Source organism: Delphinapterus leucas, chromosome 15 (genome assembly GCF_059928025.1).
Source record: "Delphinapterus leucas isolate spDelLeu-1000000601 "Yukka" chromosome 15, BTC_Dleu_Yukka2, whole genome shotgun sequence".
In the NCBI taxonomy this organism is placed as follows: Eukaryota; Metazoa; Chordata; class Mammalia; order Artiodactyla; family Monodontidae; genus Delphinapterus; species Delphinapterus leucas.
Window position 1 is genome coordinate 38,291,623 of NC_143143.1, and position 25,487 is coordinate 38,317,109.

The following is a 25,487-nucleotide window of genomic DNA, read 5'->3' on the forward strand; positions in this document are numbered from 1 at the left end:
TTTACTTTTTAAAAACAGCTGTACTGTGAGATAGAATTCACATATCATACATTCCACCCATTCAAAGTGTGCAGTTCAGCGGGTTTTAGTATATTCAGAGAGTTATGTGACCATCACCACAATTTTAGAACACTTTCATCACCCAAAAGAAACCCCATCCCCATTAGCAGTCACACCCCCCCCAACTACCCCAGCCCCAGACAACCTAATCTACTTTCTGTCTCTAAGGATTTGCCTATTCTGGACATTTATATAAATGGAATCATACGGTATCTATTTTTTCAAGGTTCACTCATGTATCGGTACTTTGTTCCTTTTTATGACTGAATACTGTTCCATTGCATAGATTATACCTTATTGGATTCACCTATTCATCAGTTGGAGGACAGTTGGGTTATTTGCACTTTTTGGCTATTATGAATAGTGGTGCTATGAACACAGTACACGTTTTTGAGTGGATTTATGTTTTAATTTTATTGGGTATATACTAAGGAATGGAACTGCTGGGTCATATCGGAACTCTATGTTTAACCTTTTGAGGAACTGCTAGGCTGTCTTCCACAGTAGCTGCATCATTTTACATTCCCACCAGCAGTGTCTCAAGATACCAATTTCACCAACACTTGTCATTTTTCTTTTGGATTATAGCCATCCTAGTGGGTGTGATGTGTTCTCTTTCTGGTTTTGATTTGCGTTTCTCTAACGAGGAATGATGTTTGAGCATCTTTTCACGTACTTCCAGGCTACTTGTCTATATTCCTTGGGGAAATATCTATTCACATCTTTTGCCCACTTCTCAGTTGGCTACTTGTCTTTTTCTTGTAGAGTTGTAAGAGTTTAAAATATATATATTCTGGATACAATTCCCTCATCAGATATATGACTTGCAAACATTTTCTCACGGTTCGTGAGCGCTCTTTTAACTTTGTTGGTCTTGTCCTTTGAAGCACAAAATTTCGCAACTCTACTCAGGACAATTAACTTCTTCTTTGGTTGCTCGTGCACTTGGTGTCGTATTTAAGAAACCTCTGCCTAGCCCCAGGTCACGAGGACTTAACCCCCGTGTTTTCTCCTAAGAGTTTTACAGGGTCAGCTCTTACATTTAGGTCCGTGATCCACTGAAGTAATTTTTTTTTTTACTTTTTTATTTTATTCCTTTATGTTTCTAAGAAAGAACTTTCTGCCCAAAGCAAGTGTTCCTTTTATAACGAATAAAGCAACATTTAGAGAAAGATTCCTTGAACCGTACGACTAACCCAGCCACACCCTCCCGCTAGCGTTCCCGTTCGCTCTTCTCCCCACTCCAGAAAAGGGCCGCGCCCCGCATGCGCACGAGCACAGCACCCAGAGACGGCCTCGCGCCTGCGCACACAGCAGCCTGCGCCTGCGCAAACACCTTCGGTCCGCGCGCAGGCATCTTATGCGCGTTTACCCCGTGCTGTTGCACGAGTCTCGCGAGCGTTGCCGGCCGCGTTAGGGGGAGCCAGGTTTGCGTCACTGCCGCGCGGGAGACGTCGGCTTGGCTCCCCTCGACCCCCGCCCGAACCAGTCCTCAGAGCGCTCTGTTCCGCGTCCCCGGCCCGTCCACCTGGGGGTCCCCACGGCCCCCCCCCCAGGTCCCGTCCCGGCCTTGGCCCCGGCCCGACCCCTCCCCAGGTCCCCGGCGGGATGGGGGACAACACCAGCCCCATCAGCGTGATTCTGGTGAGCTCGGGGAGCCGGGGCAATAAGCTGCTGTTCAGGTACCCCTTCCAGAGGAGCCAGGAGCACCCGGCGTCCCAGACAAGTAAGTGGGCGCCGGGCGGAGGGCCTGGCGCCGCCTCCCTCGCCGTTAGTGGAGAAGTCGTTTCCTTTTTCCTTCTTATCGTACGGGCGGTGCCTTCTCATCACAGAGTGTTGGGGAAGGATAGAAAAGTAAAAAGAAGCAGGGAAAAAAAAAATCACTCATAATTTTAGCATGCCAAAGCCACTCCTGCTAACGTTTCATCGGTGTCTCTGGCCTTTTAAAAGAGCTAAAGCACCGTATGAATATATTCAGCTTGGATTAAGTACGAAATCCAGGTACATCGGAAGTTTTCTTTGACCTCTTCCCCCCAGTTCTGCTGCTCCTCCCTCGCTTGCAGGGATCACCACTTACCATGTTCATAATTGTTCCTCCTGTACATAGACACCAAATATACTTCCATAGAAAAATAGTTTATTGCTTTGGGTTTTTTCCGCCTCTCGCATAGCTGTATTGTTCTCAGTCGCTCTTTTTTCCATTGGGCCATCTGCCTTGGAGCATTTTCCAACCTAGTAAACAGATCACCTCCTTTTTTGGTTGTACACAGCTGCCTGGTAAGAACATGCCCTTTCCCTATGGGTGGACGTGTAGGTTACTTGCAGTTTTTCACTATCATGAATGTTCAATTTGTAATTTATGTGATTTTAAAAATTACTTTTTAAAAAAATACATTTCATTTTTGGCTGTGTTGGGTCTTCGTTGCTGCACACCGACTTTATCTAGTCACGGCGAGCGGGGCCTGCTCTTTGTTGCGGTGCGCGGACTTCTCATTGTGGTGGCTTCTTTTGTGGAGCACGGTCTCTAGGCACGCGGGCTTCAGTAGCTGTGGCACGTGGGCTCAGTAGTTGTGGCTCGTGGGCTCTAGAGCGCAGGCTCAGTAGTTGCAGCGCGAGGGCTTAGTTGCTCCGTGGCATGTGGGATCTTCCTGGACCAGGGCTCGAACCCGTGTCCCCTGCAGTGGAAGGCGGATTCTTAACCCCTGCGCCACCAGGGAAGCCCTAAAAATTACTTTTAAATTTCTAACTATGGTACAAAGTTTTAAAGGTACAAATGGATTTAGATTATGAAAAGAAAGTTCTTTCATCGATCCTAGCCACCCACATCCCCTTGTAGGGTCAGGTGCTGTTACCATTTTCTTGTGCATCTTTGCGAAACCTTCTGTGTAAATACAAGCATATACATGCATTGTTTTATTTTCTAAACACAAGTGAGCACACAATTCACACTGTTCTGCCCTGTTTCCATTTTCACTTTACATCTTGGATATAGATTCAGAATTATCAGAATCATGGGAGGAATTTGCTGTGATTTAGTCATCCAGTCTTCTGTTGATGGGCATTTAAGTTGTTTCCAGTCTTTTGCTAATACAGTGTGAATGTCCTTTATGGATATATATTTTCATTCTGCAGGATATATGATCAATTCACAGAAACGGGGTGTTCATATCCAAGGGATGATCCGCTGTGTTTTTTTGTTTTAATTTATTTAATTTATTTTATTTTTGGCTGTGTTGGGTCTTTTGTTGCTGCACGCGGGCTTTTCTCTAGCTGTGGCAAGCAGGGGCTACTCTTCGCTGCGGTGCATTGGCCTCTCATTGCGGTGGCTTCTCTTGTTGCGGAGCGCGGGCTCCAGGCATGCCAGCTTCAGTAGTTGTGGCTCGTGGGCTCCAGAGCGCAGGCTCAGTAGTTGTGACGCACGGGCTTAGTTGCTCCATGGCATGTGGGATCCTCCCAGACCAGGGCTCGAACCTGTGTCCCCTGCACTGGCAGCCGGATTCCCAACCACTGTGCCACTAGGGAAGCCCCTCCGCTATGTATTTTTAATAGATCAGATTTTTCTATGTTTGTTAATGAGATAGGTGAAAAATTGTATCGGATAGTAGTTTTAATGGGCACTTGCCTTCCAGCTGAGAGTGATCATGTTTTCCTGTTTTCAAAGCCGTTTGGATTTCCTTTTTAGTGAACCACCTATTCATAACCTTTGCCTAATTTCCTCTTGGATTGCTTGATTTTTTTTCTTTACAGATTTGAAGGAGTTTTTTTATATATTTAGGATAAAAATAGACCTTTTTGACAAAGCTGTACATATTTAGCCAGTTTGCCTGTGAGTTTTTTTTTTAATAATATATTTATTTATTTATTTATTTTTGGCTGTGTTGGGTTTTCGTTTCTGTGCGCAGGCTTTCTCTAGTTGCGGCGAGTGGGGGCTACTCTTCATCGCGGTGCACGGGCTTCTCATTGTCGTGGCTTCTCTTGTTGCTGAGCACAGGCTCTAGACACGCAGGCTCAGTAGTTGTGCCTCACGGGCTTAGTTGCTCCGCGGCATGTGGGATCTTCCCAGACCTGGGCTCGAACCCGTGTCCCCTACATTGGCAGGCAGATTCTTAACCACTGCGCCACCAGGGAAGCCGTGCCTCTGAGTTTTGATTTTTATGGAATCAAGTTTTCAGTCTGTTCTTTCGTGGTTTCTGAGTTTTGTTACACATAGAAAAGCCTTCTGCTCTCCAAGATTATTAACAAAAGGAGTCTCTCGTGTTTTCCCGTGGAATGTTTATCTTCTTGTTTTAAAAATGTGTTTCTTTTGGTGTAAGGTGAAGGCTCCTTCCTGGAGCTGGTATTTTCTGGGCACTTGCTGAGAGTTGTGTGTATGCCCCCATTTGCCTCCTGGAGCCTTGTGGAGCAGGCGCTGTGATGGATGAAGAAAGATGTGGGAACATGCGGCCCACACACGGCTAGAGAGGGGTTGGCTCAGAGTCAGTATAATTTTCTCTTCCGTGTGGCTGCCTAGTCCCAGCATCATTTTATGGACTCATTCACGTTGCCCTCCTGATTAGTTTTGCTGCCTTCATGGCATACTAAATTCCCATGTTTATTTGAGTTTGTTTTCTGACTTTTCTTACCTCTCCCAATAATCTATCTATGTGTGGGTTCCACACAGATGAATTATTGTAACTTTGTAGTGTGTTATACCATCAGGTAGGATTAGTCATTTATCATCACCTTTCTTCTTCAGCATCATCCTGGTGTTTCTGCTTGCTTTCCTTGTAAACATTAGCAGTGACTGTGTTAGATCCCACTCCCAAGCCATTGCTATTGTTTTGGGGGTCACATTAAACATGGTGATTAAATGGGGAAAACGGGATCTTTATGTTGAATCTTCTCATTCAGGAACATAGTCTGTCCTCTTTTCATCCTCGTCACCCTTGTTAGCATTTCTGTTTTCTTCTTGGGCCTCTTGTACATGAAAAACTTGCCTGTGATAAATGTCCTTAAGTCTCTTTTTTTTTTTTTCCTTTATTTTTTGGCTGCATTGGGTCTTCGTTGCTCCGTGCGGGCTTTCTCTAGTTGAGGCGAGCGGGGGCTACTCTTCGTTGCGGTGCACGGGCTTCTCATTGCAGTGGCTTCTCTTGTTGCAGAGCACGGGCTCTAGGCGCGCGGGCTTCAGTAGTTGTGGCATGCAGGCTCAGTAGTTGTGGCTCACGGGCTCTAGAGTGCAGGGTCAGTAGTTGTGGTGCACGGGCTTAGTTGCTCCACGTCATGTGGGATCTTCCCTGAGCAGGGCTCGAACCTGTATCCCCAGCATTAGCAGGTGGATTCTTAACCACTGTGCCACCAGGGAAGTCCCTGTCCTTAAGTCTTTAAACGTTATTATTTGGGTAAGATATTGTTGTTTTTGTATATGAAGGATATTGCTGTATGGACATTTAAAAATTATTTCTTTTACCTGTGCTTTTTCCAGCCTAGTTGCCAGCATACACTGAGAGCGTGTGTGTGTGCATGCGTGCATATATGTATAATCCCTTTTTTTTTTAACTTAACATAGTAGCAAGAACATTTCCCATGTTATCACAGCTTCTTGGAAACTATAATTTTAAACTTTTTTTTTTGTGGCCGTGCCATGTGACATGCGGGATCTTGGTTCCCCGACCAGGGATTGAACCCACACCCCCTGCAGTGGAAGGACGGAGTCTTAACCACTGGGCCACCAGGGAAGTCCCAGTACCATGCTGTTTTGATTACTGTAGCTTTGTAGTATTGTCTGAAGTCTGGGAGGGTTATGCCTCCAGCTCCATTCTTTTTCCTCAGGATTGCTTTGGCAATTCTGGGTCTTTTATGGTTCCATATAAATTTTAGGATTATATGTTCTAGTTCTGTGAAAAATATCATGGGTAATTTGATAGAGATTGCATTAAATCTGTAGATTGCTTTGAGTAGTATGGCCATTTTAACAATATTAGTTCTTCCAATCCAAGAGCAGAAGCCATCACTTTTAATGGTTCAACAACCTTCCTGTATGTGGATGGATCCTGTTTTCTTAGCTATTTTCCCCTTTTTGCCTTCACTCAGGTAAGCCTCGTAGCAGATATGCTGTCAACAGCACCAGAGAGCATGCCGAGGACCAGGACGGTGACTCCAGGTACGGGCTCTGCATTCACTCCGTGGCGGGCCTGGTCCTCCCATTGACCCAGATGTTTTTTCCCCTGAGGAACCCCGTGTTCTCTTTTCCACTTGGTCAGGAGTTTCAGGCAGACAGAGGTGGGGATTGTGTTGCCAGTCTCTGGCTTTCTGCCTAGTTTGGCTTTATGGTCCTGCTGTGGGCTGTGTGGTTGGTAGGGCAGGTTGGAGAACAGATGAAGCCGTGTCCCTGCAGAACATTTATCTCCCATGAGAGGAACATGCAGGACGGCAGATCGCGGTGCTGTCCTCAGACCCTAGTCGTCAAGCACGTGTCCAGAGGTCAAATGTAGGTGCTTGGGTGCAGCACAGCCTGTCCAGGTGGTGAGGTGGCCTGAGAGCCAGGGCTGTCGTGACCCTTGCTTTTTAGGGCCCGGATGAAAGGCAGGTCCTGTTCCTTCCTGTGCATGCTACCCCTCTTCTCTCTGGGAAGTGCTTTCTGGGTGGCAGCCTTGAGAAATGACCACTTCTGCCTTCTTATGTTCATTTTAAAGCTTAATGAATTGTAACTCAGGCCCAGATGAAGGAGAAAAGAGTGTAAATTGCCAGTCCTGCGTGAGGTAACGTCTGTGGGAAAGTAGCTGAGGTCCCCATGCTGGGCCCTCGCCATGCAGTGCGTTAGTATGGTTTCCCTTAGTTCTCTGACACGGCACCACACCTGCCATAGTGCTGTGTACTTCCAAGAGGGGTTTGTATCCCTTTGTGTAAGGGTGTCAGGGACCTCTGGCATGACCAGTGACTATCTCTGAGGGGAGTGGGTTCTGGAAGAGGGACCAGTGGTGGGGGGGTGCTGCTGGATACCCCGTGGGTCATCCTGCTTGACTTAGAGGCCTGTGGATGTCGTGTCCTTTAAAGATGGCAACAGGGAACAAACTCTTGTTTGTGAGGCACATAGAAAGCTTTTGCCCCTGCACACCCGCTGAGTGCATTTTGTCCCCCACCTGTGCCATGGAGAGTTCAGAGCAGGGCTGGCCACCCGCCTGCTCCGTGACGTGAGGCTCGGGCTGCTGAAGATTCAGAAAGAGCTCTTCGAACAGTCTGTGAGGAGGACTGGCAGCACCTAATTGCTGCAGTTACTTTTCAGAGGCTTGTAATAAAATGACCATGAGGATGTTTTCTGGGGAATTCATTCTGTATTTAGCATAATGAAGAGAGGAAACCAGGGGAAGGGAATAAGACATTGTGGGTCTGTCGGGACCCCAGACATGCTTGTTCCCTAAGGAGAACAAGCTGGTCTCTTTAGACATTCATAAAACTGAAGAATGCCTCTATTTGGTCATTTTAACACATTGTAGCACCTGGTGATCCCACTCCCCACCCCACCTTCAGAGGTACAGGTCAGTACCCCCAGGGGCCCAGCTGCGTTTTGTTGTACAGACCTGCCAAGCTCCTGCTCTTGCCCTGGCACCCGGGGGGCGCTGTCCCAGCCCAGACATCTTCCCGGAGCCACGCAGTGACGGTGCCTCACACCCATTCTCCATTTTCCTTGATTGTCATTTTCAGAGGTGCTTTTTCTTCTGCAACCGGTGGAACGTTCCTGCTTGTCGGTTTGCCAGGTCAAAGGCACGTTAATAGGCCTGATGGGTTGCCTCTGCGTGTGGTGATGGCTGGCCTCAGGGGAGGGAGGACGCAGAGCTGCGCTGCCCAGGGCTGTCCTCCCTGGCCCGGGTGGCCGTTTAAAATGAGGTGGACTGAAATTAAATAAAATTAGAAACGGGGACTTCCCTGGCAGTCCAGTGGTTAGGACTCTGCGCTCTCACTGCCGAGGGTGTGGGTTCGATCCCTGGTTGGGGAACTAAGATCCCGCAAGCCGTGCGGTGTGGCCAAAAAAGAAAGAAAGAAAGAAATTGAGTTCCTCAGTTGCACTGACCGCATTTCAGGTGCTCAGTGGCCCCACGTGACCAGCTGCCACTGTGTTGGAAGGCGCAGGTTTAGTGTCTTTCCATCGTGTCGAAAGCTTTGTTGGCTGCACTGCCTTAGAGCACGGGCTAGTTTTATGAGATGAATCATCATGATGATGTGTTTCAGGGTACAGGAATTGACCATCACAATTCTTTTAACCCTTTTCTAGAATTCACTAGGGAGAGAAGAAAATGGATATTGTCTGTTTTCTCTACAGCCTGAAGGTCAAGCTTAGGAAAGGTGCGGTCTTCCTGTTAGGGAGGTAAGCTCTGCAAGTGGCCACAGGACCTCGGGAATTGGGGCTGAGATACTCATCATCGCTCTGCAGTTTTCGTGAGGCTTCTACCTGTGGGACCTCATTTGATCTTGTTGAGACGGTTTGGTCAGAAGATTGAACACTTGTGCCCAGGCGTCTAGCTAGTGCGTGTGGTGCTGGGCTCTGACTGGTGTCCTCTGGCCTTGCTCTTGCTTCTGAGAACTGACTCATTCTTGCCCGGCCTGGGTTCACACGTAAGAATTGGAGCGTTGGTGGAAAGACTGTGCAGTACGTCTTCCACGTGGGGAGTGTCTGTTCTTGCTTGTGTGGCAGAGTGGCTTAGCCTTGACCTCAGTAGTTAATGTAAGTGGTGGTACTTCTGCCAGACCGTAGCACTGTGTTGATCACGACCTCGTAACTCTTCATGATTTTTAGAGTTGCTGTGTTCTTGTTTGGTCTCGATGGTCCTGTTCCTGTCTCAGCGAGCCGTGTCCTCCAGGCGATGGGCGGTTGGCTGCAGGGTAAGGCCAAGGCTTCTCCACCGTCCTTCTGTCTCAGTTCCTGCCGCATTCTCCCGTGGTTGTGCTGGACTCCTGATTTCCCTCAGTGTTGGAGAAGGCCTGACGGGCACACAGGCTCACTGCCCTGTGCCCCATGAGTGCCCAGGCTTTCCACAGCCCCTGCCCTTTCTCCCCCTGGACTTAGTTAGCTGGTTCTCTGTACCTGAGTGCCAAGACAGGGTTGGCTGGCACCAGGGACTTCTGGGACTAGGCATGCACACAAATGCCCCCTCCTCCAGGCAGACACCGTGCCCTGGGAGGGTGGTTGGCAAGCAGGAGCAAGGTTGCTTGTCTCACCCACCTGCTGCCCCCCAGAGAGACCCTTGATCATTGCTCCTTGCCTTCATTTATCAGAGGGGCTTAGTGGGGGTCTCTACCAAGGGCTGAGTGTTCCATGTGATGCTTGGGCTTGGATGCTGTTGTGTGTGCCCATTAGAGGCAAAAATGTTCCCATGGGGTTTATATGACACTTCTCTGGGAGGCAGGGATACAGTGGGGCCCTCCCATCCCCGACAGGGCGTACCTCCTGGGTGTTGGAGGTGCACAGAGCATCTGGGAGCCCCCAGAACGGGAGGGGGCAGAGTCGAGCTCTCTTCCGTGCTGTCCCTTCTTTTTTTGCCCAGGTCAGAGAAAAAGCCCTGTTCCCAAGTGTCTCAGCAGGAATGGAAGGTCTTGACTTGTCTTCCAGCTGGGCTGATTCATCTTTCTAAATGTGTTTTCTTTCTTAATCTCTAAATGTTAGTTTTTGTAGCAGCGATTTTATTGTGTTACAATATATTTACCAGACCTTTCACCATCAAAACAAGGGAAAAGTATTCTTCTAAATTTTGGAAACAACAAACAAATATTGAGGGAATTCCCTGGCGGTCCAGTGGTTAGGACTTGGTGCTTTCACTGCCAGGGCCCAGGCTCAATCCCTGGTCAGGGAACTAAGACCCCTCAAGGCACGTGGCGTGGCCAAAACAAACAAACATTGACACTTGTTTTTGTTTCGATTTGCTATTGATGGCAGTTATGTCATGATGGACGTAACTCTGTCTTTGTGCATGTTATGTCAGCAGATGCTGTATAAAGTATAAAGCCGCTCAAGTGTTTTTTTCTGTCATCAGTGTGTAATATTAAGCTCTGGTGAGTGGATTTCTCTGTGGGCCAGACTTGCTCAGACAAGCAGAGTGGCCAAACAGCAGAGGGACCTCCCTGAGTGGCCACTTAGGGCAGTGTGGCTTTTAACTTGAGCAGCACCTGGCTTTCTGGTTGGCTGCTTTTGGAGACCCCGGCCTCTCTGGGCCCAAGCGGGGAAAGCGCTTTCTGTTTGGCCTTTGGATTTGGACGTTTATAGTCGTGAGCTAGGCCCCCACTTCTTGCGTCTGAATCTCAGTCCCCATCCCACAGCCCGGCTAACTTAGGTTCCTGGAATGGTGGCTGAGGGCCAGGGCTCAGGCCCATCTGAGGCTCTTCGTGGCAGAGCAGAGGTTTTTGGTGGAGATTTTTGGATATCACAGTAAAAAGTGAAGTCTCTGGGGTGGCGGGAGGTTGTTTTTCTATCTGTTATTGGTGTGTCCTGAGTCAGTGGGTGGCAGAGTAGAGGGAGGTGTTTGTTCAGATAGGGCGGGTAGTGTTGGCACTGGGTCAGGCTCTAGGGCAGCAGTGTTTGTTAGGTTCCACCACCCTGGGCCCTCCGTTACCCTAACTGGGCCCTCAGATGCGGCTTCCAGGGCAGAGTGAGCCACTGGGGGCTTTTGAAGAAAGCATGTAATGATTCTGGTCGGAGACACTGGAATCTTCCGTCTCTGGTTTAATCACTCCAGGGAGCAGTACTCCAGGGAGGAGGCACCCACAGGGGAGGCCAAGGGCTCTGGCTGTGGGGGCCGCGTGTCCCAGAATGTCTTTGATGGTATCGGTGTCAGAAGGTCTGACCGCAGCCCAGACTGTGCAAGTGGAATGGCAGCCCATTCTGACAGACCCTCTGCATCTGGTTTGTTTGGGAGCCACAGGGCGACTTAGGATGCCTAGAAGACCACGTCAGTCCTGGAGGAAGGCTGGACACCAGCGTGACCCCCCCCAGGCTCCCCACCCTCTGGAGGGGAGAGGCTTGGGAAGTCCCGGGCTTTGTCTTGCTCGGTGCAGGTCGAGCGTAGCCAGGCCCTTGCTACAGGTGGCTCTGAGTCACTCCTGCATCGGTTGGTGAGCCCTGCAGTGTGCGAGGAGCCAGGAGCTAGTGGCCCCTCTCCTAGATCTGTTTATCCTGGAGGTGTTTGCTGTTTTGGAGTTGCAGCAGTGTGCAGCACCCTTCCCTTCTCTGAAGACGAGGGTTCTGGTGTGAAGTGCTTCCCTCCCCCTAGAGCAAGGGCCTCCTGGAGAGAAGTATCTGGTGTGGTGCCCGTTCACCACAGCTCCTCGGGAAAGCCCAGGACTCAACGCTGAGTGTTTGTCCTTGATGGGCTCTTTAGGACAGAATGCGGCCCCAGGGAGGCTGGGGCCCCTCTCAGCACAACCTGTCCTCCGACCTGCGTGATGGAGATGCTTTCCCCAGGTGGAGAAATGAGCACAGGACTTGTCTGCCTTCTGGCTCCAGGTTAGACACGGTGCATCCGAGTTTCCAGAGTGGAGGCCCCGAGCCTGGGCTCTGAGATAAGAGTCTGCACTGTCCTCTCCTCCCTGCAGTGACTCTCCCTTATCTGATCCCCCCCCCGCCCCCCAGGCAGGAAGGAGACCTAAAGGTGCAGAAGAGCCTGGAAAAGGGGCAGTTTTACAGGGATCATATCCAAACTGCTCTTACCTGCACCCAGTCATTCCTCCTCCATGGTGTCCAGCCCTGTCCAGCCCTCCGTCCATGTCAGTCAGTGGGTCTGCACATCTAGTGTGTCTGGAACCTTTCTTCCCTAATAAAAACTGGAAGGTTTAAGTGTTGAGGATAAGGGAAGGGCCCGGCAGCCGAGCTGTGAGGAGAGTGATCAATACGCTGCAATTCGTGCTTCCCCTCGGCCTTCGCACAGCACTGAGGGGTGGGGGTCCCGGGAGCTGAGGGGAGCAGCCCAACACGCCTGGGCCGGTGGGGGAGGCCCCCACCCTGACAAGCCACGCAGGCTCCCGCAGCTTCCTCCTCTCCAGGCAGGTGCCTTGCTCCTCCTGCCTTCCCAGGCGGGCGGGGGCCAGGGTGGCAGCACGCACCTTCCGCCTTGTAGTTCTGGTGACTTTGCGACGCTAGTCTTGGGGATTGCTTCAGAAGGGAGACTGTCGGGGGACTTCCCTGGTGACGCAGTCGTTGAGAATTCGCCTGCCAATGCGGGGGACGTGGGTTTGGTCCCTGGTCTGGGAAGATCCCACATGCCGCGGAGCAGCTAAGCCCGTGAACCACAGCTACTGAGCTTGCGCTCTAGGGCCCACGTGCCACAACTGCTGAGCCCGCGTGCTGCAACTACTGAAGGCCGCACACCTAGGGCCAGTGCTCCGCAACAGGAGAGGCCACTGCAATGAGAAGCCCATACACTGCAACGAGGAGTGGCCCCCACCCGCCACAACTAGAGAAAGCCCACGCACAGCAACAAAGACCCAATGCAGCCAAAAATAAATTAAAAAATAGGGACTTCTTGGTGGTCCAGTGGTTAAGACTTCGCCTTCCAATGCAGGGGGTGCGTGTTCGATCCCTGGTCGGGGAACTAAGATACCACATGACTTGGGGCAAAAAACCAAAAACATAAAACAGAAGTAATATTGTAACAAATTCAATAACGGCTTTAAAAATGGTCCACATCAAAAAATAAATAAATAAAAAATAAAGGAAAAATCTCCAATGTCCAAAAAAAAGAAGGGAGACTGTCAGAAGCTTACAGGTCAGCAGTGGGGGCAGAGCCACCCTGCGCGCAGCTACCCCCTACCCCTGGGGCAGCAGGTCTGGTGCTGTGGCACTTGGTTAACTCTTTTCCACTCTACCTTTTTTTAATTTTAAGGTTTTCAGATGTCATTCTGGCAACAATTCTGGCAACCAAGTCTGAAATGTGTGGGCAGAAGTTTGAACTGAAGATCGATAACGTGCGTTTTGTCGGGCACCCGACGCTGCTGCAGCACGCGCTGGGCCAGGTACGCCCTCCCTGGGCTGACGCGGGCCTGTAGAAGGCAGCCCCGTGCAGCAGATCCCGTCAGGTGCTTGCCTAGCTGCACCTCCTCCTGGGCCCTGAGGGCCTGGCAGAGAAGGACACAGGCATCCTTGCCCTGGTGTCTCAGCCCCTGCCCTTAGCTTTTGCTGTTTGCGTCCAGCCTTTCTCCTGACTGTGGCCTTCTACTTTGTAGATATGATGCCAGTTTCTGCGGGGAGGCCAAGAGGACGAGTTAAGCAGCATTTGTCAGATTCTTGAACTTTATATAAAGCAGTACAGGCATTTCTTCTTATTAAGTGATATCATAGCCAATATTGTTATTAATTTAGCTCTTACTGTTGTGCCACACCCTCTCTATACGTTCTCTGATGGGGCCTGAATGCACTGTTGTTACCCAAGGGAATTTGCACACCAGAAGCTGCCAGTCAGTCCTTTGCATACCGTGTCACTTAGATTCTGAAGGGTTTTGATGTGACAGCACAAGACTTAGCTCCACTTACACAATCCAGAAATCCCGTGAGGGTCTGGGTTGTGGTCCTCAGATCTTCTCCATGACTAAGCCCACAGGAGGAGCTTCTGAGACATGGAGGCACCAGGGCAGGGGGCCATGGCTGAGGAGATGGCTGTGGTGGCACCTATGCTGCTCAGACAGGCTCAGCCCCACTGATGGCCTGTGGGTGACGGAGGGGAGCTTTGGCAGTACCGGCCTGGAGACATGGACGGACAGGGATGGTGACAGGCCTGATTGAGATGGCCCAGGGACTCCTCTGCCCTCTGGTGGCAACACTTGTTGGCAGCTTGGTGTTTGGGCCCTGGGCTGGCTGGGTGCCCCAGCGGCAGCCCTGTCTCTCCTGGGTGGGAGCATTGTCCTGAGTACTTGTCCTGCCTGGGAGGACTCAAGTGGGCACGGGGGTTGGCGTGGGGAAGGGAGGGTCTGGTCAGGGAGCACTCCAGCCACTTGGGCACCTCTCCACCTTTTCTCCGCTGGGCACCTCAGCTCACTCGAGGTGACTGGGACAGTCTTGTCACTTTGGGTCACAGCACCTTCCTGCTCCTTTCTCCACTGTGACTGTCTGTCCATGCAGCCAGCACTTGCCTGTGCAAAGGTGCTGGTCGCTTATCAGAGACCTAGGGCTCTGCTTTTCTCTGGTTCTGCTGTATTCTGGAACACTTTCCCTGCCTGAAGTAATAGCTCTAAGTGCTTTTCTTGGGAGGTGGTGGCTCTCATTCACTAGAACTATGCCTCTTTCACAGGTCTCCAAAACAGATCCATCTCCGAAGAGGGAGGCTCCCACCATGATTCTTTTTAATGTGGTATTTGCACTGAGGGTGAGTGTATAAATGGCTGAAGAGCAGATCAGGGAGGCGGGGTGGGGAGGAGGGTTGGGGAGGGCGGTGGGGAGGGGGTGAGAGGGCAGAGCTCATTTCCAGTGACCGTGTTGTTGACTTAGAGCTCAGACCGCTGTGGGCACAGCACTGGCCCCCCTGGGGTGCTGGAAGAATCTAACTTCATTGTTTCCCTCTTTTTTCTTTTTTTTTAAGTAAAATATACATAACATCAAATTTACCATTTTAACCATTTTAAAGAGACATTTTGGTGGCATCTGGTAGCAGTGTTGTGTAACTATCGCCACTATCCAGTTTTTGTTGCCCCAAAAGGACACCAGTTATTCCTCATTCTCCCCTCCTCCAGCCCCCAGAAACAACTAATGTGTTTTCTCTTTCTGTGGATGTACCTGTTCTGCATGTTTCACATAAAAGGGATCCTACGATATGTGACCTCTGGTGTCTGACTTCTCTCACTTAACATAATGATTTTGAGATTCATCCATTTTTTTATAATCTTTTTTTTTTAATTGAAGTGTGGTTGATTTACAGTGTTTCAGGTGTACAGCAAAGTGATTCAGTTAGGTATATATATGAACTACCTTCAGTATCTTGTAATAATCTATAATGGAATAGAATCTGAAAAAGAATACACATGTATATCTATAGATACATATATATCTCTACTGCTATACAGTAGGGATATATAGCAGGTCCTTGTGGGTTTTTAAAAATTATTTTTAGTTTTTTAAAAAAATAATCTTTTAATTGAATCATCCATGTTATAATGTATATCAGTACTTTATTCCTTTTTGTGGCCCAATCATATTCCATTGTACGATAGACCATACTTTATCTGTTTATCTACTGGTGAACTTTTGGGTTGTTTCTACCTTTTGGCTATAAGAACAATGCTGTTAAGGACATTTGTGTTCAAGTTTTGTGTAGGCAGGTTTTCCTTTCCCTTGGGATCGATAGCTAGGAGTGGAGTTGCTGGGTCACGTGGTGACTCTATGTTTAACCATTTGAGGAGCTGCCAGGCTGTTTTCCACAGCAGTTGCACCATTTTACATCCCCACCAGCCATGTACGAGGGTTCCAATTTCTCTACATACTTGCCAACATTTGTTATTTTCTGTTGTTTTATAATTAAGTGTAATTATTTCTTTTGGCAGTTCCCAGCACTGTCTGAAGTTGTGTTTTCACTAGTTACAGGGAATTTCTTTTCAATAAAGCTGTCAAAATACAAGGGCTCTAAATAAATATAAAAAGCACCCCTGGGTAAGGACTGGCTGGTATTACTATGAAGGGACTTTGAAATTTAGGAAATGTATATATTCCATACTGCTAAATAATGGCATTCCTTAGAAATATCCCACTGTCGGTTTTCACCAAAGAATCCAGTAGTTCTTTCTGGCTGGGCACATGTGGGCTGCACGACGGCTTTTGTGCAGAAGTGTTAGTGAGAAAGTGGCTAGATCTTGGTGACAAGGAGCAGTGTGCTCTGTACCCTTTGCTGTGGCGCGGGTGAGCCTGAGCAGGAGGGAGCCTGTCATATCAGGTGCCTTAGTCTCAGTGTTTTTCCCACTGAGGCTTTTCTGTTGTGAAGACCACAGGTCTCACTGAAGAGTTCAGAATCAAAAAAATGCTAGGGAAAAGCTCCTGAATGGAGCTTCTCCTTTCTCCTTTCTGAAGGGAGCTTAATTCTTAAAACTGTCCCACCTTGTTGATAAATAAAGAGCTGCAAGTTAAAACAAAGTCAGCTGTTCCTGGTGTCTGTCCCTGGGACTTGAGGTTCCGAGAGGAGACTCTTACTTTCTGCTCCGTGCACTTCCATAGTGTTTGCATTTTCACAGTGTCCCTTTATTACTTATATCATTACGTAATACAGACATCCACAAAGAGAACTCAAGTTAAAGACAGACAAACCAAAACCATGACCAGTGCTCTCCCCCCGTCAGCACTGATAGCGCCTGTGGGGTGGGCCATGAGAAGCAGCCTCGGCCCCACCCTGGACGTTGCTGGCAAGCCCTCATCTCTGGGGAGCAGGGTGTGATAGCGGAGTGTATGACACCCATGGACCCGACAGTCAAGAAAACAGGCAGATTTTAAAGTTGTACGAAGAGTTTTATAATAAGTAGCCTGGAAATAATCCTCGTATCCAGTAGTTGGGGAATGATTAGACAGGGTAGTGGTTTTACACACTGGAACGTCCTGTGGCCACTGAAGATGAGAAATGGGGGCGAGGCCAGACCCTGGAGCGGGTGGGTGGCTCACTGCCAGGTTAAAGCAGTGGGAACAGGGCAGTGTAGGATTTCAGAGCACAGAGGCCGTGAGGTGAACAGTGGGAGGAATTTAAAATAGCATAAAGGGTGGGCCAGTTTTTTTCTTCTTTTCTGTAGTTATTTAAAAATGTGCATGCTAAAAAAAAAATGTGCACCCTTTTTACTTTGAAAAGTTGTAAACAAACCCTGAGTTAGTGACAATAGATTGATGGTCCTTGCACACCTGTCTCTGAGATCCCACAGCTGCTGCCTTGCACCCTGGCTCCATCTGCCCCCAACCCATCGCTCAAGTATTTCAAGACAAGTCTCAGACCTCATGTCTGCTCACCCCCACATACTTCAGAAGTCATCTCTGGAAAAGGGGGGACAGCTATTTTATACCATACCTGACAGAACTCACCGTAAGTTGGTATCAACTAGTACCTGGTCCATGGAAACGTGCCCTAGTTGCCACAGCGTTTTTTCCCGTTGACCTGTCTGAACCTGGGTGAAAACCAGAAGCCAGCCCACACAAGCTTGGGGGTTGTGTCTCCAGGTCTCTGACTCTCCCCTCCTTTGTCCTGTGAAGGGTCCACGGTCGGACCCATCTCAGTGTGCAGTCAGGCTTGCTCCATGTCCGTGTGTTTTCCGCAAGCTGAACGTTAGCTCTGAAGGCCTGACTGGATTTGGGTACAAGTTTCAGGGTGAGAAAATCTCGCAGGCAAATCCCTACACTTCACTGTTGCTTCACGTCGCGTGTGGGGAGAGTGGGTGTTTCTCAGAGCTCCATTCAGGGCTGGCACATCCTGGGTGGTCGCTTTCTCACTGTGACCCCACGTAGCCCAGGCTCTGTGGGCACCCTGAGCCGAGCCTGGCCTGTGCAGCCGGTTGGGACACCCAGGCACGCTCCATCCTCGCTCATCCCGGAGTGTAAGCGAGCGGCCCCAGACGCCTGACTTGCGACACCGTTGTGCCCTAGCCAGTAGGAGCGTGATGGAGGATGAGGCTCTCAGGTGTGACTGGGCTACTTCTTCAAGGAAGTAACCATGCGCCCAGGTCATTCTCCTCTCTCTGCTTTGCTGCGGGGAGGAATTTTACACAGATTTCTCTAAAATCTAAAGCAGAACATTTTGTTCTGAGGCAGTTGTGTACACCCTATACCCCAAATCCCTCCGTTCCGTGACCTTGTGGGGACACTTGAGGGGCTGTCCTGGGCTTGGGGCAGGGCTGCTGCCCGTAGGTGGGCCCGGTGTGGAGTCGGCCCTCAGCCCTGTCCCCGCACAGGTGTGCTGCCTGGGGTGTGTTCTCTTGGCGAACATCGGTCTGTAGGAGCTCAGAAAGTGTCTCCAGCTCCAGGTGGTGAACGGGTTTACTGAGTCAGGTCAGGGTCTGGCCCAGGAGCCTGGCTGTGGACACTCACCGCAGGGCCCTGCCTGTAGATAACCGGGAGCGGGACGACCAGAGGTTCTAATCGTGGGCACCACTCCTCCCACCTCCACCCACGGGATGACTCAGCTGTTCTGGTGGCCTCCTGGAGCGCTGAGTCACGGTGGCTGGTTATCTGCTCCGTGTCCCATCTTCACAGACCCCACAGCTGCCTGCCCCACCCTTGGCCTGGGTGGATGCGCCCGCCTGGCCTGGCTGTGGCCCCTGATAGGTCCCAGAGTGAGCATGGGCGCGGAGGGAAGGGGATGGCCTGGCGCCTCCTGGCTTCTCTGTTAGCCAGGGTCTCAGGAAGAGCTGTTTACCCTGAGGACAGGTCTTCACTGAACAGTGGGCCTGGTGCTTCTGTTTCTCACACTGTGTCCTTGTTGTAACATGGGCTGTGTGACCAAATTCTCACACAGCCGATCCTGTCCACTAGCACTCAGTGGCACATTGGTGACCGCAGACACTGCCAGGGGTTTTGCTCTGTTCTGAGCACTTGACATGTTGACTGATTGCTGAGAGAGGGGCCACTGTTCTCCTTTCTCAGATGAGAGCCTGTGACCCGGGGTCGCACAGCAGGTGGCTGATGGGATCTGTGCCTTCCATTGTGCCACTGGGCTGCCTCTGTCACGTCCAGAGTGGATGCCTGAGCATCCTCTGCCTTCCTGCATGGTCCTGGCCTGGGGCCCTGAGCATAGGCACCTCTCTCTGCTTTTTAGAAATGCCTGTGTCCCCCCTCCCTCCCCACCGGGGACCCCCACGGAGCCATCTGTGTTCCGTCCAGGCGGCCGTTCCATGCCCACGTTGCTGGGACAGGCCCTAGAGGGGACCCAGGACTGGGGACAGTGGTGGCACCCAGAGAGGGGCTCTGAGTGTTGCTGTATGTCCTCCCCGAGTGCATGTGCTACGATCGAGTTGGCTGTGGCCTCTTTCCTGCAGGCCAACGCTGACCCATCGGTGATAAACTGTCTGCACAACCTCTCCCGCCGCCTTGCCACCGTGCTGCAGCATGAGGAGCGCCGCTGCCAGTACCTCACGCGGGAGGCCAAGCTGATCCTGGCACTGCAGGACGAGGTGTCTGCCATGGCTGACGGTGAGGGCGGCGGGCGGCCTCTCTGGGCAGGGACCCCATTGGGTGGGCCGATGTGGAAACTAATGGTCTGTATGGTGGGCTGAGCATGCCCTGGGTGCACAGGAAGATCCCCAAGGGACACAGCTAGACCCAGATTCCTGAACTGATGTTCCAGGAGTGGCTTCCCAGCCCAAAACGTTCCCCTCCCCCCAGACCCCTGCACGGTGGCTCTTCCTGCAGGTCAGGCACCGCCTGCCCCGCCCTGGTCCTGCTGGACAGGTGCCTGAAGCAGGGGGCATGCAGAGGGGCAGCAGGAAGATTGAGCTGGCGGCGGGGGTGGGGGGAGTTCTTTGCTTTCACCTAAATTGAAGGGGGACCCAACTGAGTTATCGGCTGACCAGTTATTAAAAGTAATGTCTGATGATAGATCCCCATGAGGCTTTGGTGTACTGTCAACATTTCAGAGCAGAGAGATGCCCACCTGTCACAGACTTCACCTCCGTCTTCTCGGGCCAGCACCTCCATAACAGAAAACTAGGAACAGATTCGCCAGTGAGCCGGGGCTAATTTTAGCAATAAGTAGAAGTGTACATGAACTGTGTCACTCGGGTGCATTTTTTCAGTAAAAGTTATCTTTTGATGTTTGACAGTTAGTTGTCAAAATGTGTAATATATTTGTTTTGCCCAGTTATGTACTAGCTAATAACAATCCAGAAGTTTTGTTTTTTAAACATTCTCTTTAGAATCTGTGACTTTTTCACAGGAAATTTTTAAAAGTTCAATTTAAGTACATATATTTTTTGTTAGACATTTATGAGAAAAGATTAACAAGAGCCTTTGGATCATGAAAATAAATTGCACTGGTGTAAGTGTGTGGGGGAAGGAGTGGAGTGAGGCAGGGAGTGATTGGTCTGAGGTGGGGGTGGCTCTGGCAGCCTGCGGGGAGCCTGCAGGGTAGCTGCAGAAGGGTTTCTTCCTGTGAGGGTGCGAGGGCTGTGGCTACAGGGTCAGGTTGGGCCACTGGTGAAGGGTAAATCTAGACATCCCGTATAAAGACGGTTGAGCACACCGGTGGAGAATTTCCTGATGTTTGGTTTACAGCCACTTAAAATTCTTTTTAGGTTAAGCTTGTCTTCTGGCCTGTGCAAGCTCCTCGCTGTGCAGACTCTGAGTCCTCTGTGTTACAATTCTTGCAGCAAATGATGGGCCTCAGTCCCCGTTCCATCACATCCTGCCCAAGTGCAAGCTGGCCAGGGACCTCAAGGACGCTTACGACAGGTGAGACGGTGGCCTGCTTCCCATGGGCCTCCCCGGGCTGGTGCCGTTTCCCTGCTGTGCCTGAGATGGGGGGAGGCTGGGGAGGAGCCCCGCTGGGACGGTCACCTCCAGACTTGTCTTTAGCCAGAAAATGAACCTGAAGAAAGCTGAGCGCGGGACCTGAAATGCACGGTGACGCTGACTGAGTGCAGCACCGTGCCAAGTTCCAGGCCCACCTTCACTAGGCGCGGCCACTGTCGCCACCTCACCCCCGAGGAGACTGAGGCTCAGGGGCTGGGGCTGGGGCTGGCTCTGCTTCCCCCGCACCGGGGTCGTGGGGGTTTGGGACCCTGAGTGTGTGAGGGCAGCAGGCGTTGGAGACACTGCTCATATTAGTGGCTCAGCACCAACTCTCTTAAATGTGGACCAGCAAGGCACTTCTCTTCTTCTTTTTTCTTTTTTTTGCGGTATGTGGGCCTCTCACTGCTGTGGCCTCTCCTGTTGCGGAGCACAGGCCCCGGACGCACAGGCTCAGCGGCCATGGCTCACGGGCCCAGCTGCTCCGTGGCATGTGGGATCTTCCCGGACTGGGGCACGAACCCGTGTCCCCTGCATCGGCAGGCGGACTCTCAACCACTGCGCCACCAGGGAAGCCCCACTTCTCTTCTTTTTAAAGAGCGTCCGTGTGGCTCTGACCACTGCTCCCTGGCCCTGGGTCTGCAGTGGGGATGGGATGGGGAATGGGGGTGGGGGGCTGTCTGCCCAAGTGCATCTGGCCAGTTGGCTCACCAGGGGCCTCTCAGGGCTGAGGGGACCTTGCAGCACCAGGCATGTTGCTGGACAGATAGTGTGTAGGTGCAGGCCTCTCTCCTCTCCACCACCCCCAACTTGCCCACATTCTCCTCTGCTCCCGCACCTCCCCCACCCTGGCTTTCTCGGGGCTTCGTTCTGTCCAGTGGACCCACATTCCCTGCTGGAGGTGGACCTGATCTGAGAGCTGGGGCCACAGCACCATCGGGGATCTTCACTGCAGCGTGTGGGACCTTTAGTTGCGGCGTGCGGGATCTAGTTCCCCGACCAGGGATTGAAGCTGGGCCCCCTGCACTGGGAACGTGGAGTCTTAGCCACTGGACCACCAGGGAAGTCCCTTTCTTTTTTTTTAATGTTAATATTTTTTCTGATTTCACCAATGATATGTGTTTATTATAAACATTTAGGAAATATAAAAAAATATAAAGGAAATAAAAATCATCTATAATCCCATACCCAGTGATAATCACTATGACCTTTTGGTAAGTTTCCTTTTTTTTAACTTAAGCCTTTGAAAAGGTCACCTGTCCTTTGAGTCTGAAAGTCAGAGCACAGAGTTTCTTTCCCGTTTCTCCCTCGCCAGGTCTCCTTCCTGGTGGCAGGTGCGTCGCATCGGGCAGTGAGTGTCGTGCGCCCCGTCGCAAGGTGCTAAAGCACATACAGTGAACCCTTTCGTAGCCAGAGCGCACTGAGTGCACGGTTCGCCCTTTACCTCCTCACTTTGACGTGCAGCTTACCGACAGACGTCTGTCTGTGGGTAAACAGGGACTGACTTCTTGCTGCACAGCTGCCTGCCGCCTCCCTGGGGCATCATTGACTCCAGCTTTTGCTGCTGAAAGAGGTGCTGCTCAACTATATCCGTGTTATTTCGTGCGAGTGCTTGTGCATCCATGAGATAAATTCCTAGAAGTAGAATTGCCGGGCTGAATAGGTCAGGTGTGCGTGTCATTTGGAGGCGCTTCTTTCTGTGGCTCAGTCTGCATTCCCATCAGCAGCACCTGAGCTTTGCCAGCACAGGGTCTTGTGAGCTTTTGGGTACAGCCCACCGTGATGTGTGGAGGACGGGGTCTCAGGGCAGCTTTATCTGAACGCAGGTGTGCCCGACTTCACGTGTGGAACATCCCTGTTTCCTTTTCTGTGAGCGCTCTGCTCCGACTCCTCACCTGTTTTTTTTTTTTTTTTTCTTTTTTGGCCCAGCTGCACAGCTTGGGGGATCTTAGTTCCCCGACTAGGGGTTGAACCTGCGCCCTCTGTGGTGAAAGCGGAGTCCTAACCACTGGACCGCCAGGGAAGTTTTCCCCCCTCACCCGTGTTCTGTTGGGGGCACAGGTGCCTTTATGTGGGAGGGAGAGCTGTCCTTTGGGGTGTGCGTCCGGGCTGGAGTTTCCGTTTCTTTATTTCGGTGACCTCTGGGCGTTGGGGGAAATCAGAGCAGCGTGAAACGCCCCTTGCTGCATGATTGCCTTGGTTTCTGGTCCCTCCTGCTCTGGAGACCTCTTGGCGAAGCCTTGGTCTTGACCCAGAACAGATTTCTGGTCTTGTAGTCTGACCCTGTCTCTTTTTATCCACATGATCACATGGCAGTTTTTCCTGCAGTAAGAATTACTGCCCTCTGGTCTGGGTGGGCTGGATGAGAAACCCCTTCCTTGGAAACTGTTGCCATTTTCTGAGTGGGAGTTTGCATGCCTCAAGTAGGATTAGACTACAAGCTAAGTTCACGCTAACGTGGAATTACAATAAAAAGCAAACCAGAACCAGACTTTATGTTTCTAAGTGAATAATGAGCTGTGATTTCTTAGGTTTGAATTGTGTTGGAAAGTTGGAGGGAATGAGGCCCTGGAGAGTTGGCTGCTTCCTTGGTGACCTGCTGGGCCGGCCGAGCTGGGACTTGGGGCAGCCCAGCACCCTCTAGTGGCACTAGTTCCAAGGACAGGAGTCAGCGTTTGCGGCAAAAACAGCTGCCAGGGTCCACCATTCAGCACTTAGATTCCTTCCAGAACCGAGGTGTGTCAGTTTCCTCCAGGTGAAACACCACCCCCTCCTTCCTATTTCCAGACCTCACTCTGACCAAGTGGGGTCTGGAAACAGGCTCCTGGGTCCTGGGTCCGGCCCCAGGGAAACCGGCAGTGCTTCTCCCGCAGGAGTCCCAGGGGCATCGGTGTCCTCCCCGTCCCCTGTCCCCGCCTGGCAACAGCAGCGGCTCTGAGACTTCCCAGGAGCCCCCTGGTCTGTGGCCTTCCCTCTGACCCACCAGGTCCATGTTGGCCTCGAGGGCCTGGCCTGGCCCACTCTGCTCCTGCAGGGTGGACTGCACCTTGGAGCTAAGAAGGGGAGGCTGCGCAGGCGGTGGGGAACATACAGCTCTTTCCTGGTGGAGACTTGCTGGCTGACCCCTGGGAAGGGCGTTCTCAGAGCAGAAGTGAGAGGCTGGAAGCTGTGAGAACTGGTTGAGGTTAGGGGTTGGGGTGGGACTTTGCAAAGGAATGGCTCTGGATTGGCTGCTTTAATTAAAATCCGGGTTTGTGGTGTGGCCTGGCGGTCCTGTGCCCCGGGACTTAGGCGCCTGTGGCCGCCTCAACTTGCCCAGCACCTGTGTCTGCCTTTGCAGCTTTGTGACTTGAGTGACAGCACCCCATGAGGTCAGGGACATCCCCTCGCTTTCTGTGACACAGCCCTCGTGCTCGGCATGTGGTTGAAGGGATGAGTAAACACGAGTCCCGTTGATGTGGATTCCGTGGGGCTCGAAGGAGTGCTTGTTGAAGAGTTCTCAGAGCTGACAGGGCCTGTGGTGGGCCCGGGAGGCTGGGAGCCTGGGGAAGCCACCCAGGTCCGGGCCTGTGGGCGGTGCTGTGTGCGCTGGGGATGCTGCCTCACTGCTGCCCATCCAGAGCAGGGGTGGGCCCACAGACACGTCTGCAAGTATCCTGGGAATTTCAGTCTCTGTTGCCATGAAACGCACTTAAACCTAAACTTAAACATTTCAAGGTTGGCCTTTTGGAGCCCACCCAGACCTCGTGGGTCATGTGCAGTTTCGTCCCAGTGCATGTTGTGTTTGGACCAAAGGGTGTAGGGCTGGCTTCGAAGGTCTCTGGCCTGGGGCAGGAAGAAGGGTGACTGGTCCGAGGCTAGAGGAGGACGTTAGGTTAGGAATTGAAATTCTCTCTAGGATGCTGAGGTGTGAGCTGATGAAATGAGCTGGTGCACAGTCGTCTGGGGTGTGAAAGATAAGAGCTTGTTGGAAGGCCGGTGTGGCCGCCTCAGGACGCGGGCTCTGGAGGAGCATCTATCTCAAGTCGCAGGCGGGGCGGCGTCTCGGAGCTGTGTGAGGGGCCGGATAAGCCTCACACAGGGGCAGTGTTTTTCCTCAGAGTTCCCAAACCCAACCGTTAACTGCCGGCAAATAGAAGTGAGAGCTTCCCAGGACCCATTTCGGGCCCAACTTCTACTCTGCTAGTCTTGTCTTAAAGCCGCACACACTTGAGAAACAAGGGCAAACATCTCTCTTTCCTCCTCCTGACAGACCTCAGCACAGCTCCGGGCTCACCTCTTGATGGCGGTGGGGTTTATAGGACATTCCCAGTGCGGCGCCCTCCCTCCTGGCTTGTTCCAGGGTGTCCCGGGGTTCGCCTGGGCGTGCAGCTGGCCCTCGGGTGCTGCTGGAGATGGCGCTCAGGGTCTGCACACTACAGAGCTCCGTTTGTTTGTAAAGAGGCACCAGCCTCAGTGCCAAGTGCCCCACGGGAGGCGGTCGCCAGTGTTGGGAACGTGGAGTAAAGTCCACGTGGAAACTAGGGACCCAGGGAGGGTGTGTCTCCCCCCAGAGAAGAGGACCCCATGCCAGCATGTGCCCAGACTGTGTGGCCAGGGCTCTGGGGACAGTGACATGGTGGAGAGTCTGCACAGGCCTTGACTCTTCGTTTCCCTGGTACCCAGATTCGGCGCTTGCAGCTGAGTCTCCATGAGGCCTGTCCCAAGCCCCCTCCCAACCCATACACACCCCTGCACCCTCCCCCCATCCCTTTTCTTACCACTCTCTTGGGCTTCTCGTGTTCACACAGTTTGCTTACGATTCCCTGTGTCTTTCTCGGCACCGCTGAGTGGGAGCCCCCAAGTGCAGGGCTGTAACTTGTGCCCCAGGAGCCCGAACCAGTGCTTGGGGCCTCTGCATGTGCCATGTGGCTCGGCAACCTGCACGTGGCATCCCTGGGCTCCTTGAGGAGCCCACACGGCTACCTCTGAAATGAGAGGCCTCTCAGTGTTTACTTCTGACTCTGCGGCA

General features: G+C 51.6%; 1 protein-coding gene across 7 annotated transcripts in view; it reads left to right on the forward strand.

The window, feature by feature from the left end:
- The first annotated feature begins 1,444 nt into the window (after positions 1–1,444).
- The window catches only part of NPRL3 (NPR3 like, GATOR1 complex subunit), a 35,505-nt gene continuing 11,462 nt past the window's right edge, over positions 1,445–25,487 (forward strand). For 2 of the 7 annotated variants that reach the window (XR_002647470.3, XM_089896468.1), the window contains exons 1-6: positions 1,445–1,786; positions 6,130–6,199; positions 12,906–13,035; positions 14,307–14,381; positions 19,009–19,162; positions 20,338–20,419. Coding sequence is in view for 6 of the 7 variants with exons in the window: in XM_089896468.1 (XP_089752594.1) it covers positions 1,669–1,786; positions 6,130–6,199; positions 12,906–13,035; positions 14,307–14,381; positions 19,009–19,162; positions 20,338–20,419 (629 nt within the window). In the remaining variant the exon portion in view is untranslated. Of the gene's footprint in view, positions 1,787–6,129; positions 6,200–8,837; positions 8,917–12,905; positions 13,036–14,306; positions 14,382–19,008; positions 19,163–20,337; positions 20,420–25,487 lie in introns of those variants that run through there. The other 5 variants (XM_022594293.3, XM_022594288.3, XM_022594289.3 and 2 more) reach the window with 5 other exon arrangements.